Raw genomic sequence first — 17634 nt, 5'->3', positions numbered from 1 at the left:
ACAGCTCAGACGTGGCCTGAGGGGGTGATGGTATCAGCGTGTTCTTAAAACGCCTAGTTCCTGCCTTGTTGTCATCCCCTAGGACGGGACTAAAATGTCAACACAGGGATTGGGACAGGCCTTGGCATACTTGCTTCTTTGTATTGTTCAGAGTAACCTGAGACTGGCATTTATCTATGTCCTTTAAAAAAAGAGTCTTAGCTCTAATCTCATTTATTTCGCAGGTAGGTAGGAATCTTGCATTGCAACTATGAAGGATTTTAGCACACAAAGCAATATGTAAGTCTGGAATTCCCTTAACAAAGGCCTGTTTGCTCGCTCTGGGGTGCTGCCTGCCAACCGTTAGGCCTACAGCTGCTCTGTCAGGTTTGGGCTGGCTTCGGATTTTCGGCATGCTTGGATACTTTCAGCTTGGCTCCTCCATTGGGGCACTTGAGCCGTTCTTTAGAGCTCAACTGACACCTCCTCTCTGTTCCCATGTGTTGGCAGGGGCGCGCTGGGCTCTGACAGGATTCCTGCTGAAGTTCTGGTAACTTAGGTTAGCTTCAGGAAAAGTCACATTGAGCATTGAATGTTTGAAGGTGCTGACTTAAATTAAAAAAGAAGAAGAAAAAAACCATCTCCCTCCCTCCCCCAAAAGCTTCCCAACTAGTGTGAGCCTCACCATTTTCTTAGGAAGTCAATACAAAATCCAAATTCCTTAACCAATTTTCAGCTGAAGGGCCTCAAATTAGGTGACTAAGTTAAGGTGGTGGTGGTTGTTGTTGTTAAAGGTTTTAGATCACAAAAATACTATAATTATGTTGATTCCTCTACCTCTAAGAATAGATCGAGCTAAAAGCTACTTGCTAGATTCCAGTTACGTTTTACTGGCAAGATCAGGACTGCAGGTTGCAGCTATAAGACTAGCTTATTTATTTCTCAAGCCAGAAGCGTTTAGGGGTGACTTTGGTGATGCGTTGGTGATCTCTTCCAACCTGCAGCAGAAACATGTGATATGTAATGTTCATTTTGCAGTTTGTCGTTGAGCAGGCATTCTCCACGTTGTTGCTGCTTAAGTGGTATCTCAGTAGGTAAATTTCACATGCTGATCTTTAGATGTTAACTCTATAGATGGCTCAGCACTTAAATGATTAATTAAATGAAGCCCCTTGGTCTGCCTATTTAATTAAATTGCATTGATAAGATGGAGGAATATGGAAATGCACAGTAAATATCTGCCGATGGCTGATGATCAGAGATCCCTGATTTCAAGAAAAGGTCAGCTAACCTTCTTTATGCTCTTGAGGAAAGAAGTCCATACAGTCTTAGTTCAGCAATAATTTTTCAGTATTCCCCCATCAAAAATTAAGCAAAAATTGCTTGTGGTCTACAAAAGTGGGGGGAAAAAGTCCTTAATAAAAGGGGAGAATTTGACTTTGTGCCCCTGCACAGGGATCATGATGGCTGCAAGGCTCTGCTTTGGAATTAAATGTTGAGAACTGCCAGATGCCAGACATGGAGAAGAGGCCGAGTTTTGTCGGCAAATGGGATCTGCAAGTTAATTGGTGTTTTCTGCAGGCTTCTGGCTGTGAAATGAAATTGGAAGCCCTTTAGCCACATGGATAATACAGGACCTGAATACAAATGTCACATGTCACCATCAGGGCCCACTGTGAAACAATAGTGTTCCCACTCGAACGCTGCGCCATTACAGATCATTTAAATATGGGGATTACATTTAAACTAAAAGCCCCATTTGCCTTTTACTGCAATTTAAATGTCCTCTTAGCAAAAGCTAAGTGACAAATTAAATGAAAAAAGTGCCCACATTTTTAAAGCTGTAATGCAAAACAACCTTTTATTGCTTCTCATGTGCCACGAATGAATCATTATACTTGTCAACCCTAAACCAAGCCATAATTGGAGCAGCTACTGTTATCAAAGCGGGGCCGCTCTTGTGACAGCTTAATAAAGCTGAAACTGTTAAATTAAATCCCAGATGCTTAATCTGATGAAAGCAGTCAAGTAGAAGAATCTAAGACAAGTATCTACTGCTTGGTGGAGTGATGGAGCCCAACAGCTTGTCAACACGTAGATTACAGGATCAGATATATTTTTCGTGAACTACCATTTTCAGTATCTTTGTATCCTCTCGCCTGCCTTTGCGGTGGAGCAACTTCACACAATTTGCATGTTTCAAAACAAACATTTCTAATAGGTTTCCTCCATTTTGATATTTAAGAGTCATTTAACGGGGAGGGGAGCTGGTTTTTAATTTGAGGAATATCTTCTTACGGCACGAAAATCAGATGGCTGCATCCCCGGGAAGCGGGAATTCCAGGTGTATCCGGAAAGCTCTTGCAAGGCAGGGCAGTGGATAACTGGCCAACATATTCTGGGCTTTGCTCGTTCTCATCCTGATCTCTGATTCTTGTATTTCACAGAGTTGAGGAGAACTTAAAGATAATCTGTACTTCCAGGTGGGTACTCTCTACATCTTAATGCATCAGCTTTTTCCATCTTCCTCAGCCACTTGTAGGTGTCTGTTTTTAAGTGTAGGAGCCTCCTGTGATGCTGCTGTGAGCCTTATTCATGGCAGGAAGCTTTCATGGGTGGCACTTTGAAAATCCTTTGTTCTGCACGCTAAATGAGTTGTTCTTGTAAAGGCATTTCTTGAGGGGAATAACATGTCTTTGCTTAATGCATTATCTTAGTAGTTTTTCTACTACCAGTATGCTTTACTGCAGGTGGCTTTGCTTTTTCGGTGTAGAAATATTTGGGTGGTCTAATTAGAGTTCTTATTTGCTGCTTTTTTTTTTTTTTTTTTTTTTTAATGCATCAGAGTGATATATCTGTATGTTGGCATTCCATTTAGAAGGTCGTGATCTGTACAGAAGTAATGTATTTCTTCTTCTCCTGGATGATCATGCTTAAACTCTTTGTTCCTCATCTAAACTTAAAATGTTGAATTTAAGCAAGGAATTAGAATAGAATACTTGAGAAAGATTTAGTTAATATTTTGTGCTTGTGTGTCAAATAACGTGGGGATTTTGGTTCAAAAAACATTCAGTTTTTCTCCCAGATGCTTGCGTTCATTTTTTAGAAAATAATGTGTTAGATTCTTTTAGCCTTAGCTAAATGAAGCTCTTCTCCATCTATATTTCTGTAATCTCAGGCATTCCTTCCCTTTGCAGTTAGAGAGACAAACTTGTATGAATGGGACGTGCCAGCTGTCCTGACCAGATTATCTCTGCTTAGTACTTAAGGGAAGGGAAAAAAGGACAAAAGCAGCTCGGCTTGTGGCTGCTCTGCTCCTACAGAAACTCTTTCCTGATGCCAGATGTGGTGACTACTTCAAGTGTTGCCATGAAAAACTATCATGGAAGTTGAGCATTCCTTACTCTAATACCATTTTTTTTTTCTGGAGCTGCATAAAACAGTATAATCCTTTTTCAGAATCCTTTCTGCAATAGAAGCATTTACTTTTTCCTGTGTTTGCTTTTTTTTTTTTTTCTAAAATGGTGCAGTGGGGCTCTAATTCTCAAATCTGAGTGCCAAACTTACATCCACATTTAGATAATCTCTTTGGGTACCTGAGGTTCTATTGAATCACGTTCTACCTTAGTATTGATGAGAGTGCAAATGTCCTCCACCTTCAGAAAATGAATTTACTTGAAATTTGCTTTCTTAGCTTAGATTAATCAATTGCACTATAATATCTTAAATTCTTGGTCTTGAGGTGAAAGCTATAGGAACATCTGTGTTCCAGAGAGGTGGATGCGGCATGCTTTGTGACCCCTTGGTCTTTCATCACGGGTCTTCTAGGTAGAGTGGCATCCTATACATATTTGTGGATGCAACTGCATGATTTCCTGTAGGCTACCCTTGCTTAAGAGATAATCCTTTCCTTTACATTAGCTTGTTGAGTCTTTGATGTGTGGTTGCTATACAGTTATGAAATATGTATGTCTTTGGTTCACTCGTATACCATTCCATCTCCTTTTTCACTGAATATGCTCTTAATATATGTCAGTGTATGAATGACTAATGCCGTTGGAGGCACTAAATTAGCAGTGTATTTGAGTTAGCATCACAGGACAGTTTTGCTGCTCTAAGGGCTGAGTTATGGGTGACAACTTAGAGAAATTGCTGTCATGGCCCCACAGCGTCTCAGTTGTTGCTGTCACCTTCGTTTCCCCTGGGCCTGGGGCCGGCCGCGGTGCTGCACAAATGGGTTCTGTCCATCTTCCCTGCGGATCGTTTCCTGCCCCTTTCACTGGGAACAGCGGCAGGATTATTGGCATGTGTCATAATGGTACCTGAACGGGGGGTACACGTGGCTGTCGTGTGAGAGTCAGGGGGTGCTCGGTTCAAAGGGGATAGTCTTTCCTGTGGAAAAACTGCATTTACAAGGTTTGAAGCATAATGGGGGGAATAATTGCCTTTAATCTATAAGCAGTCTTCAATCTTTAATCTTTATTTTATCTTTAATCTATAATCTTAGGGTCTGTTTTTGTCGCTGTACAGAAAACTTTCATCCATTTGAATGGGAAGTACTGTGACAGTAGGAGCCAAATTTCTTCAAGAATGTGTTTTAAGACCTTTTTTTTACAGTTTCTATTTGTAAGCTGTTCAAATGCTTTTCTTACGAATGCTCTGAAAAAAATCTTTTTGTTTTAGAGCTGGCAGATCAGACTTTTAATGTGAGCTCAAATTAGTACTTATCATCATTTTTTAAATGTTCTTCTACAAAAGTAGGAGAAAAAAATACAGTTTTAATTCGTCAGGAAGATTAAACTTAATTTTGTGATACCACTTCTAGTAAATATCAGAGGTAAGGAGAAGCAATGAGTTTTACTACAGCTGACCAGTCTATCCTTGTGATATTTTCCAGTTTGCTTTCTTGAATGGATAGTGGGAAAATAACTGAAAAATCAGAGAAGTAATTGAAAGTGAAAGGTGCAAGAATGCCAGTGTGCTTGTTCCCAGCAAATGAGGTGGAGGAGGAGGGTCTCCTTCATGATTTAAAAAAAGCCACATGGAAAAATAACTTAGTAGTGAAGACTTTTGTACCATGCAAACAAAAGGATGGTGAAAATGGAAATTGAAGATAGATAAATTTAACCAGAAATAGGCTTAGAATTTGGAGCTATGGAAACCAGACAGTGGAAAGGCCTACCAAAACCTGTTTTTTTTTTAAAACGGAAATTTAAAAAATTGAAATCTAACCTTTTTTTTTCTTTTTAAAAGCTTAATCATCACTTCTGGAATTGAAGCAACAGTTGATTTTAGGGAATCTTGGACTGTGAACGAAGTCAAAATAGATATCAGAATATGTTCTTCTGGACAATTACAGTGCTTTTTGTTGTTGTTCCTTATCTTTTTAAGGTTCTGAGAGTGTAATAGTGGCAATCATTAATTTTTCTGTCTTTTCCCTCTATGTATTGTGTAGTAGAGTGTTTGAACTTGCCATACTTTTCTGTAAAATGAGAGCCATTTTCCTTGTGTTCTTTTATGAGAATCTTGTTTCTTTGAACTTCTCAAACTTTCCAACTCTGCATCTTCCTGAGAAAGTCAAAGGAGAGGAATTATTTCTTCTCTGTAGAAAAAAAATATGAATAGAAGTTTGGTTATTATTTGTAGTTAATGATCATGATAACTTTTCTCTGAAAACAGATGATTCTTGAATATATATTTGTAGCAGTTAAAATATTTGGTAAAACGTCTAGATTGCGTCTTGGTCAAGAGCACACGTGGAGCTCACCACCTGCCTTGGTGCTGCTTGGAAAGCTTGTGGAGAATCATCTGAAGACACTCAGGAAGGAGTATTTTTGTGCTGTTTGTAACAGTACTAGCAGTGCTTTTATTTATTAGAAATGAGGGAATGACCAGGGTTGTGGATGTTGGGGAAGTGCATCAGGGAGTTTCATGGCAGCTGCTCCATACATTGCTCTGTGTCTGTGGACAAGCCCTTGCCCTGCTACAAAGAGGGTTCAGTGAGGGAGAGGGGCAACTGATGGGCTTGTGACAGAGCCCTTGGTGCTCCTGAGGAGCCCCGGTAGTCCCTGGGGATGATGCTGGAGATTGTACCTTGGGAGTCTGTTTCTGTGCCTGTGGTCAAATGGCAGTGAGGGTGTGTGAAGGTCCAGCACTTTGTAAAGCCAAATAAGATGGGCTTAACCTGGAATAAAGGACACACGCAGAATGGCAGAAGTACTTGGTTAGTCGCTGTTTCCATTGTGCTAAAAGGTGGCAATATGGGAAAAGTCAAGCTGTAGTTTTTGGTACCCGATTCATGTAGTTCAGAGCATGCAGTTGATAACAGCTTAAAGCAAAAGCTCAGGATGCAAATACCCCTTTCCTTTCAGCAGAAGCCACGTATGCCCTTAGCCCTTGGAGCAGAGATATGCATGGAGAGAGAAGGGGAAGCTTAAGAAACTCATTCTTTTTGTCCCTGTGTTACACCTACGCTCCCTCTAACGCACACTCAGAGTTCACTGTGCAGAAGGGCAATGATTCCCTCTTGCCATCAGAGCTGCAGGTAATCTATTGCATTAATCAGCCAGCTAGTGTGAAATGCATGGGGAGTGATTATACTATCATACACAATACAATCAGCATGAAGCACTTGTCAAGACCAATACATCAAAGTTTAATTCAGTAATAGAATGAATTAGAGCAAAATGAAACATTCTGTTCTCCAAGAAACACAGCACCCATAGCAGGCCTTTTTTTTCCCCTTTCTTTCTTTTTTTTTTTCTTCTTAAGGCTGCATAGAGAAACCAGAGTGCATTAAGGAATTGTTTTTATGAATAAAATTGCAACCTAGATCCAACTGAATACCGAGAGTACTTTTCCTTGGGGTTCTTATCGAGGAGAGAACAGCACTGAAGTGCTTTGCCTATCTTCCCTGTTCCATAAAAGCAACTGTTTAATTGGCACGTTCTCCAGGGGGACTTCTGATTATGCTTTGTTCTAATGGAGATCTCGTGGTGCCTGGAGGAGGGAGGTGGTTTTGCCAGTCATTCTGAAGGCACTTGTCCTTCTTCTTGAGAAGCAATAAATATCATAGACTGCCTTCTTTGAGGCTTCCGAGTGGCTGTCCCAATGAAAGTGAGGCTGCATTTAAATAACAGATGTAAAGCACTTTAAAATCCTTTGCTGACACTTCTGTTTTAAAGGGGTCATAGTTTCCATCTCCTGTTGTTGTTTCTATTCTGGCACTTCCAATGCTGTAAAACGATGCTTTTGTAATACAATTGATTAGGCTCAAATGGGGCACGGTGGCAAGTGTGCAGCAGCACTAAAGCTGATTTGTCTGCTGCACAAAGGGAATGATCTTCATTACCTGGCTCCATCTTCTTTGAATGGGTAGCACGCTACAAATTTGGTGGTTTATGGGATTTTATTTTGTAAATAGCAGAGTTGGATTAATGGGAAGAGCAAAGAAATATCGAAGTAGAGGTGCCTCTATAACTTTAATTTTGCAAATCAAATGGACATATTGATCTTAAGTATATAAAATGTAGAATTCCAAGGTGAAGGCTGAGTTTAAGCCCATGATTGCTCTGGTGCTGTAAATGAGGATATGCAGACCCCAACTAAACTACATAGCAGCCCTGACAATGTATCATGATATTTCTAGGAAGAGCAGATTTCTTGGGAGGGCTCTAACCAAGCAGATGTGTAGGCTGAATCTACACGTAGCTCAGTGTCCTAGTGTTAAAGTTAGTGGTTTGGGACTGTTTTTCTTCTTCTTCTCCTCCACATTTACTGAGGCAAGAAGAAAATATAATAGGATTTATAGAAACTGAGCAATGCTTAGTCTCTAAGGACAGTCTGTATACATTCACTGCACTTCCTTTAGGTTCATGAATACATGCATACCCTGAATGTGTAATTATTACTACCCCTATCTGCATGTTTAAATTTTGATCAGTATAAAGGCATGCTGTCTGCTGCATGAATCCAGAGGTATGGATGCCTGCTGAGAAATGCAAACGTACTGATGTCCGCCTGCACACACTGTAGAGAGCTATAAGAGAACCTATTTTTTGTGGTATGAGGTGAGCTGAAGATGAATTACAGCTGTGCATTTTCTAAAAGAGGGCTGTTGTAACCAAAGGCCTGTTTTGGCAGAGCTGGCTTTTCCTAGGTCAAGAGGATTATTGTTGAACCAAAATAGGCAATTCCTCACTGCAATGTGGCAGTTTTAATATTCATTCCCTTGTGAAATTAATATCAAATTGCAGTGGCAGCGTGACTTATCTTCCAATTACCTCGTGAGTAAAAAAATTTTGCACATGGGTTGGTGATATTTTGCTGCTCTGCTGTGAAGGGCTGGTACTGGGTCACGCTCAAAGGATCCAAATGAAAACGTTGCTTTTGTTTTGGTAGTATTTAGTTGTGTGGGGGGGAGTGTTTCCATCTTCTTGGGTTCTGCTATGAAAGGATCTCTGATGCCTGCAGGGAAGCGGAGACAGGAGAAAGAGAGAAAACTGTCTGAGAGCTAAAAATAAAATATGTAAACACAAACATATTCATACTATGTTTTCTCCTTTAATGAGATGGTTGCTCATACTGTGAGAGGCCTTGGTGAAATCATTAAATCTAGACAGACAAGTCAACTTGTTTGAGAATACCAGGAATGTATTTTGGGGAGCTTCTGTGAATTTAGTTTCTTGTGATCAGCAATATACAGGCTGAAGTCCCTAGAAATTGTTTTAAATGTGTTTCCCTATAAATTGCAAGCAGGTGCCCTTGTTTTTTTCCATGACCCTTATCTGTAATAAGGGATAAGCATGTTCAGCAGTTTCCCCGTATAGGAGCCATTAGGCAGAAAGAGAATCTCTGGTCTGAGGCCAGTGAAAGCCTTCAGGTCAGTGGTGACATTTAAGGGACAGCTCAAGGGGGCTTCCAGCATCGGAGTTAAATAGAAAGATATCCTCCAGGCTCCTTCCAGTTGGCATGTGGCAAAATCTGGGCACAAGTGAGCATTTTCCTCAGACTTTTCAGTGCTAGAAGCAGGACAGGAACCAGTGAATTGAAAGAGCCAGAATGGAGCAGATGTCAGGGCTGAGGAGAGACGCTCGGGGAGCAGGAGGCAAGAAATATGAATACAGATGAATACACATAAAAAGAAAGGGGAAAAAACACAGAACAGCAACCCAAAGAGGCCGAGGAGTGTGGAGTCACTGGCATCAAGCTTCTCCTCCCAGATGGCTGCCTTTGGAGCGCTATGGAGCGAAGCCCCGGGCTCTTTCTGTTCCCCTCTCTCCTAGACCGGGAGTTTTGCCTGGCCTGCCCTTCCTGTGGGAATGGGGAGCCCACGAAGCTCCATAAGGGCCTCCTGGAGCCCGTTGCCACTGGAGGCACCAGGAGCAGGAGGTGGTTGGCCTCTATTGAGCTCCTAAGTGGTTGGCATGAGGTTTGTTAGAAATAGATTTGTCCCCGTGCTTCAATTATATCAAAATAGCCGGGGTTTCTGAGACAGTAGCCGCTAGTAGCATGCTCATCCTCGACGGAGCTTTCCTATGGAAAGGAAAACAGTGCTCACAGGGTTGGGATGTGTTGGGGTGTCTCTTCCCCTTGCTGCCCTTTCAGTGGGCCTGCTGGAGACAGCAAGGGAAGCCCGTGGCCTCTGCGAGAGGCCAGGAAGTGAAAGAGGAGGCACTGTGTGATCAGGAGAGCGTGCGCTGCCTTGCTCAAACAGTCTGAAATCCTTCTGTGTTTGAAATACTCCACTTTTCCTTCACTTCCATCCGGAAACACTGAACCTGGGATAGTGCAGTGTCCCTCTCTGGTATTCCACGTGACTTATGTTGAGGCGGTTTTCAGATTTCTTTGGTGCTGCTTCCTCATTTTATGTCACACTGAGTATCTGGAGACTTCTAACCTTAAGGATCAGGCTCAGTTTCCCCTGGCTCCGGTGCTGTGGCATGCCGACACGCCGAGGTACTCAAGGAATGAGTGCAATGTGATGGCCTGGGCTGGGGGTATCCGCTTCACATTCTTACTGAGCAAAACGATATTTGAATGGGAGAATTTTACTGTCTTGTATGAACCAGCTGCATTCTCATTTTATTTTATTTAGCTTGTCATGAAGATTGCATATTTTAGGCATATTCTCTAAATCTCTTGTAGTGTATAAAGTACATTCTTAATGAGCAAATGAACTGTTGCTAAATAGCACTTTGAGATGTCTTCTTGCTTCTGTCAAAGTTCACGCCGATCAAGAGACAGCTGATTTAGAGAAAAATCTTTCCATTTGAAAATTGTTGCTAGAGACCCTGATGTATTTATGCTTGCCCTGTTATGCAGTGTCAGGGAGCAGGTTTCTAAAGTGATGGTATGTGTGAAATGTCAGCACAAATTAGCTTTCCCTTAGAGCTCGGTAAAGAGAAAATGTAAAACAAATTTTCCAGTGTAACCAAATTATTGAAGTAATTGCAGTAAAAATGTCTGTTAGACCTCACAGAAACGGTGGAACCCAGATGTGATTGAAGATGTATTATATGATGAGCAGTGTTGCTGTGGGATTTTGAGCATGTATATGTACAAAATACATGTTTTACTAATGCAGTTATTTGGGGTCTGTAATGCAAAGCTGGGAAATACTTAGTTCTTTCTCTTAGAAAACAACATTTACTTTGGGTGCAGAGCTGGAAGAAAAGCTAGGGTAATTTCCTGCTCTAACTATGTGCAAGTTCTTGTTTACTGTTGACTGATATTCCTCTCTGATGAGCCACACACTGCGAAGACCTACTGGATGCCTTTTGGTTAAGAACTTTGGCTTGGTACAGTCTTCCAACTGGCTACCACATTGTCTCCACCATTCAGAGTCAGGAATTCAGTCTGTCTGCTCTCAGGTTTATCTGGGGAAGCAAACAGTGTAGCTTTTGAGGGAAGAAAACATATTAGCGTAGAAGTTTGAAATTAGTCATTGGCTGCTGCATTTTTTAATAGAAAACATAATTTAGCAATTTTTTTAAAATCAGGTGCTCTGTGGATGTGTATAGTCTTAAATCCTCACTGCAAGTTGGAGCAGAAGGCCAGTTGGCTAAAACAGCTGAAAAAATGGAACAGTGTGGATGTTTGTCCCTGGGAAGATGGAAACCATGGAAACGAGCTGCCCAATTTAACCAATGCTTTGCCTCAGGGTGCAAATGCTAACCAAGGTGAGCCTAAACATATGCACTGACTGCAACGTATACTGTAACCTCTATCTTATGTACTCTAGCCTTGCAGAATTCAACGCACTTTCCTGGGATGAGTAACTTTCTCATTGAAGATTGACCAGCCAAGTGTCAATTTATTTTCACTAATACTGCCCTTGCAGAAAGAATAAATAGATTTTTTGTGCTGGGGCTGCAGTGTTTTCACAGCAACTATTTGTGCTTAGTTAGGTCTTCTAACTTTGCATTAGTCTTTCTAAATATTTGTTGCATGAATATCAGATGTCCTTCAAGTATGTCATTTAAAAGCCTGTTGTTTCTTTGCTTGAGCTACAATCTTATATCCCATCCGGTGTCGGGGTTGTCATTGTTTGCAGTCACAAAGCCTTTGACACTTATTTAAAGAGAAATCTTGTGCAACTGAATTAAATTGGGTATGCGAGAAACCGAAGCAGCTGTTTGTGGGCTGCAGCCTGTGGTTTGCAGCCTGCACTGCCAGGTGAGTGTGGTGCATGCGGAGGCAGCACCCGGCCTTCGTGGAGGAGGAGATGTCTCTTTTTACTCAATATCAGGCTCTTTCCAGTCTAAAATGCAGTTACCAAATCTGACAGAAGCCCTGCCCACAACTCTTCAAGCAACAGCTGCTGCTTTGCTAGCTGGGCAAGAAGCAGCGTATTTAACTAGGAGGAAAAAAAACTTCTTATAGCAATAATATTTTGGTACATATTTCATACAATTATGATAAAGTTAAAAATTAAATGCTTGTTTTATATGGTGAATTTGGGCTTACAAGGGTTTTTCATTGTTTTGTTTTTCTTGGAAAATTACTGTGGAAGGGCATAGTTAGATTTAGTTCCTTTTTAAGCCTCAGAGCTAGTTGGGGACAGAGTTCCTTCAGCAAGTATCTCCCTGCAGAGGTGCTTGTCTGCCTGGATCTCTTGCTGGTCTGCCCAAAGTGGGCAGCCTAACAGCAGCTCCGACATGAGGTCCCAACACTCGTGGACAGGGCCGTGTCAAGACACTCCTTTTGCCATAGGAGTATGTCCAATGGGCACTACACTAGCTCCATGGCTTCAGAGCATCCTTTTCTTCACAGTATTACATATGTTTATGATGCAAAATTATACGCATGGTGATACAAAAGTTGATGTCACCTTTCAAAGAGAGCAAGTAGAAGTCCCTTGAGTGATGTTTGTCCATCCCTCATTCCAGCAGCTGTGGGAGAAGGAGAGAGGTTGGGAGTTTACACTGCTGTGTGCCCTACCCCTCCTAGTTTATGTTTAGGGGCATTCCATACACGCTGTTGAATGCCCTCCATCTTTAGCCATTCCCTCTGCAAGGTCCCATTTAGTGCCAGCCTTGCTGTGTCGTAGCCACGTCTTGCGGAGCGGCTGGCGCGGCCTGCGCCCGCTCCGCTCTGCCATGGGGTGCGAAATGTCACCCGCGGCCTGCGCCTTGCAGCGAGGCGCGGGGCCGGGCCGGCCACCCCGGGCTGGGGGTGGCGGACGGGCAGGCCGCAGGGATACCGTGACTGCCTTGTTCCCGTGTGAATGAGCAAGCGCTGATGCAGCTTTCTGAACTTGTGCCAACGGCAGATTCATCGAACAGGCCGCACCGGACGGTGTTCACTCGAGCCATCGAGGCGTGCGATCTGCACTGGCAGGACAGCCACTTGCAGCACATCATCAGCAGCGACCTGTACACCAACTACTGTTACCATGACAACGCAGAAAACTCGCTCTTTGACTCTCACGGGTGGCCCCTCTGGCATGGTAAGTGGCGAAACCGGAAAGACGTTTCCATGACTTGCTGCTTTGTTCTGTTTCTATGGTATTATTTTGGGGGGGATGGTGGTGAGATGAATGAAAAGCCTGGCAAAAAGAACAGAGGATCCCTTCAACTGCTGCTTCAGAAGTAGTCTTTTAAGTCTCTTTTGCATAGTTTTAAAAACAACAACAACAACAAAAAAAAACCTAAAAAAAGCCCTTTTGAGTAACCCAGCAAAACAGGCTACTGCAGACATGGAAGCCTTACTATTCCCCAATTATTTCTTCCATTTTAGAACATGTTCCTACAGCCTGCGCGAGGGTGGATGCATTACGATCCCATGGATACCCAAGAGAAGCACTGAGGCTCGCAATAGCTATTGTGAACACGCTAAGGAGGCAGCAGCAGAAACAGCTGGAAATGTTCCGGGCGCAGAAGAAAGGTAAATGCGAGCGGGAGGCGCAGGCAGAGCACGGCGCACGCGTCCGGACGCTCGAGCAGACCTTGGCATGGGAAAACTGGTTTGGAAACGAAAGGAAAAGAGTTGATTCGAACACTTCTTTGCAAACAGTCGTGGTGGTGACGTAACTTTCTGGTTGTCGGGTTGTGTGTGAGCTCTCCGGGGCGAGGACGGTGTTCTGCTGCTTGTAGTACATCCAGCGTGATTAGACCTTTATCCCAATCAGGGTATTTTGTTACACAGTGTAAATATGCCTCTGTGTAATTTGTAAGCTGTTAAATGGAGCCTTGTATTGAGTGTGTCAGGTATTTTAAGTCATTTTTTGCCTCCTCATCGTAATACAGCTGAGCTGTGTGTTTCTGAAATGGAAGCATAGGCTGACAGGGTGGTACCGAGGCAAAGTCTGTGCTACTTTGCACAGAAATGCATCAAATTTGGCAGTTTGTTCCAAAAGAGTCTCTTACGATATTAAGAATTTTACTGCTTCTGAATAGTTTGGATTGATGCCACTGAAAAGGAGATTTGGAACGACTGTTGTTTTATACAATCCCCTGTGTTCTTCCTTTGGATATCGTTTCTATGCCATGTGGCCCTTCCTGTCCAAAATAATCCCACGTTGAGCTTTGTTGTAAATTTGAGATAGCAGAGGGAGAAAGAGTTGGAGAAAGGTTGAGAAGGGTTTTGAGAAAGAGGTGGAGAAAGACTGAGAAAGGTTCTCAACTATTGTAAGAACATGTTTAATTTTATTTTCGCTTCTGGTTGCTACTCTTAACTTTGAATATCCTTGTACAGTGTGCATCATGTGTGTAATTTTTTTAAAAGCAAGTGCAGGTACTTACATAGGAAAAAGACACCTGGAAGTATGAGTGAAGACAAGGTAGGCACCTGATGAAATAGAAAGTAGCTGGCAGTTCCTCTACGCTTCAGTTTTTGTTTGCCAGCACCCAAAGTGCAGGTAGAAATATTGTGCTTTACTGTGTTTCCCAGATTTAAGCAAAACTTAAAAGCAGTTGTGAGGACTTTTCCGTATGACTTCGTCACACAACGTGTCCTCCCTTAGCACCTGTCAGCTCTGCCCCTTTGGAGCTGATCAGTGTGGGGTCCCGGGGAAGGAGGCTGTGTGTGTGTGTGTGTGTGTGTGTGTGTCTGCTCAGCCTGTGCACACACACAGGCACCCGCGGGCAGGCGCCGCTCACGCGTGTGAGGGGCTGCTGGTGTCCACGGGAAGTGTCCCAGTGACAGGGCTGCTCCTCTCGCAGCCTGTCCCAGTAACTGCCCAGCATCTGGGCATTTAGTAGTTGTGTTAAATTCCTTTTCCGTATGAACAATTTCCATAACTATCAAATCATGTTCCCATATTGCAAATAAAAATGGAGTGTGTAAAATGCGTCGTCCAACCTACCTTGAAACAAAAAGGTTTGTTATTTTTTATGTTGTCAGTCTGCTTTTTTTTTCTGCTTTTTTTTCCTCTCTCATTTTTGGAATTTTTCAATATTCTTTTAGAAGTGTGTTGGTCATCGCAAAGCAGATGATCTCCACAGATCATTGCAGCCTGGCTTTAGGTTTCAGTTCATGCTGAACCTAAACCAGAACCACATACTTCTACTTGGCTTTTACTTGTGTGGCTAATTTGATGTCCATGGAACCACTTGGACTATTTGAAACCAAACGTGTACGTGTGACTGGGGGACTGAAGCCTGCCTTTGGCATGACACAAGTGAAGCTCATGAGCCAGCACAATAGATGAAACAGACTATAAGGGAGTTAGTAACAAGGCAGTGTGATTAATTCTTTGTATTAATATTACTTGCTTCTGCCTGTAAGCTTTACCACATGCTACTTATTAGTAAGATGATGATTCACTTGTTTGTTTTTCTTATTCCATATCAATTGATTCTCAATAACACACAAAAAAGAGAACCCCCCATCAACTCTCAGTTCAACAGCCACCCATTTAAATAGAGTTGAAGCAGACTTTCTAGTGTCTTAAAACTTTGTAGTATTAAACATCAGCAAGATGAATAAGAGAGCAGAGGCAGATACATGTTAGCCTGTGGTAGGTAGAGAAACGTGACATCCATAAGGGCTTGTCCATGGTTTCTAAATGGTTGTCCTTAATGCATCTGCTCTGTCATAATTCCATAGTGAATAGGGGAAACAAAAATTGGAATTAAAGGGAAGTTACAGTCAAAAGGGTGCTCGTAGTAAAAGGATTTGGGAGACCTCTTACTTCTGTTACCACCGTCATACTTCCTTCAATTCATGAAGCTGAACTGTAACTTTTTTATGTTCTCAGTGATTGGTGAAGGCTACAAAACCACGTATTTTGGGAGGGGGTTTTTGACTGAAATTTCAGATTGTCAAAAATGCATTTGATCAATTTAAAGGGCAAATTCTTGTATACCTAATTTAAACTTCTTATCTTTTTTTGTAAAGGAGCTGTCATTCTGAATTTATTGCCTCAATAAATACTTAAATTCAAGATAAGCTTGTATGTTATTTATGGAAATAGAACATATTTTAAAGTATTTTTATTTTTTTCTCTCAGGGCCATCCGATTCACTGCAAATGTATAAATGGTACTGTAACTTTTGAGTGAGGAGATAGTGGAGGAGTTGTACATAAATATAAAATAGATTTTTTTAGCAGACATTTTCAGAAATCTTAATAGCATCTCGTAAAAGATGACTTTACAGTTGGAATTTTTGACCCATAGTGGACTTTGATAATGCTTAAATGATGTCTGGCCTTCATTCGTTTTTTAACATAATCACAAAAGGCAAGGTATTTAACCTAAAACATATTGTTTTCTCCTTTGAAGCAGATGCTACTGAGAATACTTGGGATGTTGTACTGAAGCATGTTAATAAGTTTGACTTTTATATTGTTCTGAATGGCTGAAATTCACTCTCTCCTCACGCCCCCTCCTTTCTTTTCCCAAATACAGAACTCCTGCACAAAGGAGTAACCTCAATAACGAACCTCGAAGGCTGGGTGGGACACCCCCTGGACCCGATCGGCACCCTCTTCAGCAGCCTCATGGAAGCCTGCCGGGTGGACGACGAGAGCTTCCACGGGTTCGCAGACCTCGCGGGTAAGGCTGTGCCCAGGGCACCTGTAGCTGTCGAGTAACCAAGGCCTTCTTACTTCTCCATTCAAAATCAGCTTTGAAAACAGTGTTTTTGCAGTTTAGGAACTCAAAGCTCACTCCCTAAGGAAGCATGAAGGACAGAAAGTGTTTGAAGTAGATTTTTGTTTTAAAATGCATGAAAACACTTCAGAAATCACCAGTAATTCATTCTTGAACAATTCTCTATTTCACACTTGAAATAAAACCAAATAAACCTCGTAGCAGCCACTCTTGCCACGTGCATTACTCTGTTACCTTTCTTAGAAATTACAGAAAATATTTAAAGTTGATGATCTATTTGGTCGTTAAAAGAATATGAATTGGGAGTGCTTCAGAATTAGAACATGATTTAGGATGTGTATGCCCATTTTAATATCTCTGTTTGCCTCCCAGGAGCCTACCTGATTCATACATTATCCTCCATCTCTCTTTCCATCCCTGCAGTAGTTTCATTGCATTCTGTGTGGACAGAAATGGGATTCAGCCGTCTCCCTACAGCTCTTCTAAATGAGTATCCCACTCTTTAGGCTTTGCTTCCGATTTCATTTTATTCAGTTAGGTTCCCTTCAGTTAGATTTTCTTCACTAAGCTTCTGCTTTTCATCTGCACCACTTTTGGAAGAGCTTTTAAGTAAAGTATCAGAAATCAGATTGCTTGCAATTAGGAAAAAACGCATGAAAATAAAATAGTGTATGTTGAAAAGTAACCTCCCTCTGCACACACAAGCTAGCAAGTGCAGGATGTCTTTTCATTTGCTGCACGTGCCCATTTCCTTCCATCTGTCTGTAATAACTCTTTTGTTCCCAAATTAGACTGTAAACTGCTAGAGTTGGAATAAAGTTTTGTCATGTGGTAGATCTGTAAAATGTCAACTGAAGCGACAATACTCCTTAAAATAATTTATGTCTTGATCTGTATGCAATTTGCAAGTAATCTTTATTAAAGGATTTTTATTGTAAATAACATTAAGAAACAAATATGTTTATCGTAAATATACCTGTAACATTAAAAAAAAAACAAAAACCCCACTTAACAGAGCTCTGATGCACTTAAAGGTCATGGAATTCCAAGGCCTATTGTATCTGTGCAATCCTAATAACTTCAGAGGAAATCTGTGCAGA

The 17634-nt window shown here is 41.7% G+C and overlaps 1 protein-coding gene across 1 annotated transcript in view; it reads left to right on the top strand.

Moving 5' to 3' along the window:
- The window catches only part of ZSWIM6 (zinc finger SWIM-type containing 6), an 80274-nt gene that overhangs the window by 44297 nt on the left and 18343 nt on the right, over positions 1-17634 (top strand). Inside the window, exons 5-8 of the mRNA XM_026037103.1 lie at positions 10980-11159; positions 12752-12928; positions 13219-13365; positions 16331-16477. Coding sequence (XP_025892888.1) covers positions 10980-11159; positions 12752-12928; positions 13219-13365; positions 16331-16477 — 651 coding nt within the window. The remainder of the gene's footprint in view (positions 1-10979; positions 11160-12751; positions 12929-13218; positions 13366-16330; positions 16478-17634) is intronic.

This window comes from Nothoprocta perdicaria, unplaced genomic scaffold (genome assembly GCF_003342845.1).
Source record: "Nothoprocta perdicaria isolate Ctin4 unplaced genomic scaffold, notPer1 scaffold_1, whole genome shotgun sequence".
NCBI lineage: Eukaryota > Metazoa > Chordata > Aves > Tinamiformes > Tinamidae > Nothoprocta > Nothoprocta perdicaria.
Note: the sequence above shows the minus strand (reverse complement) of the source record. Positions and strands in the feature narration are given on the sequence as shown.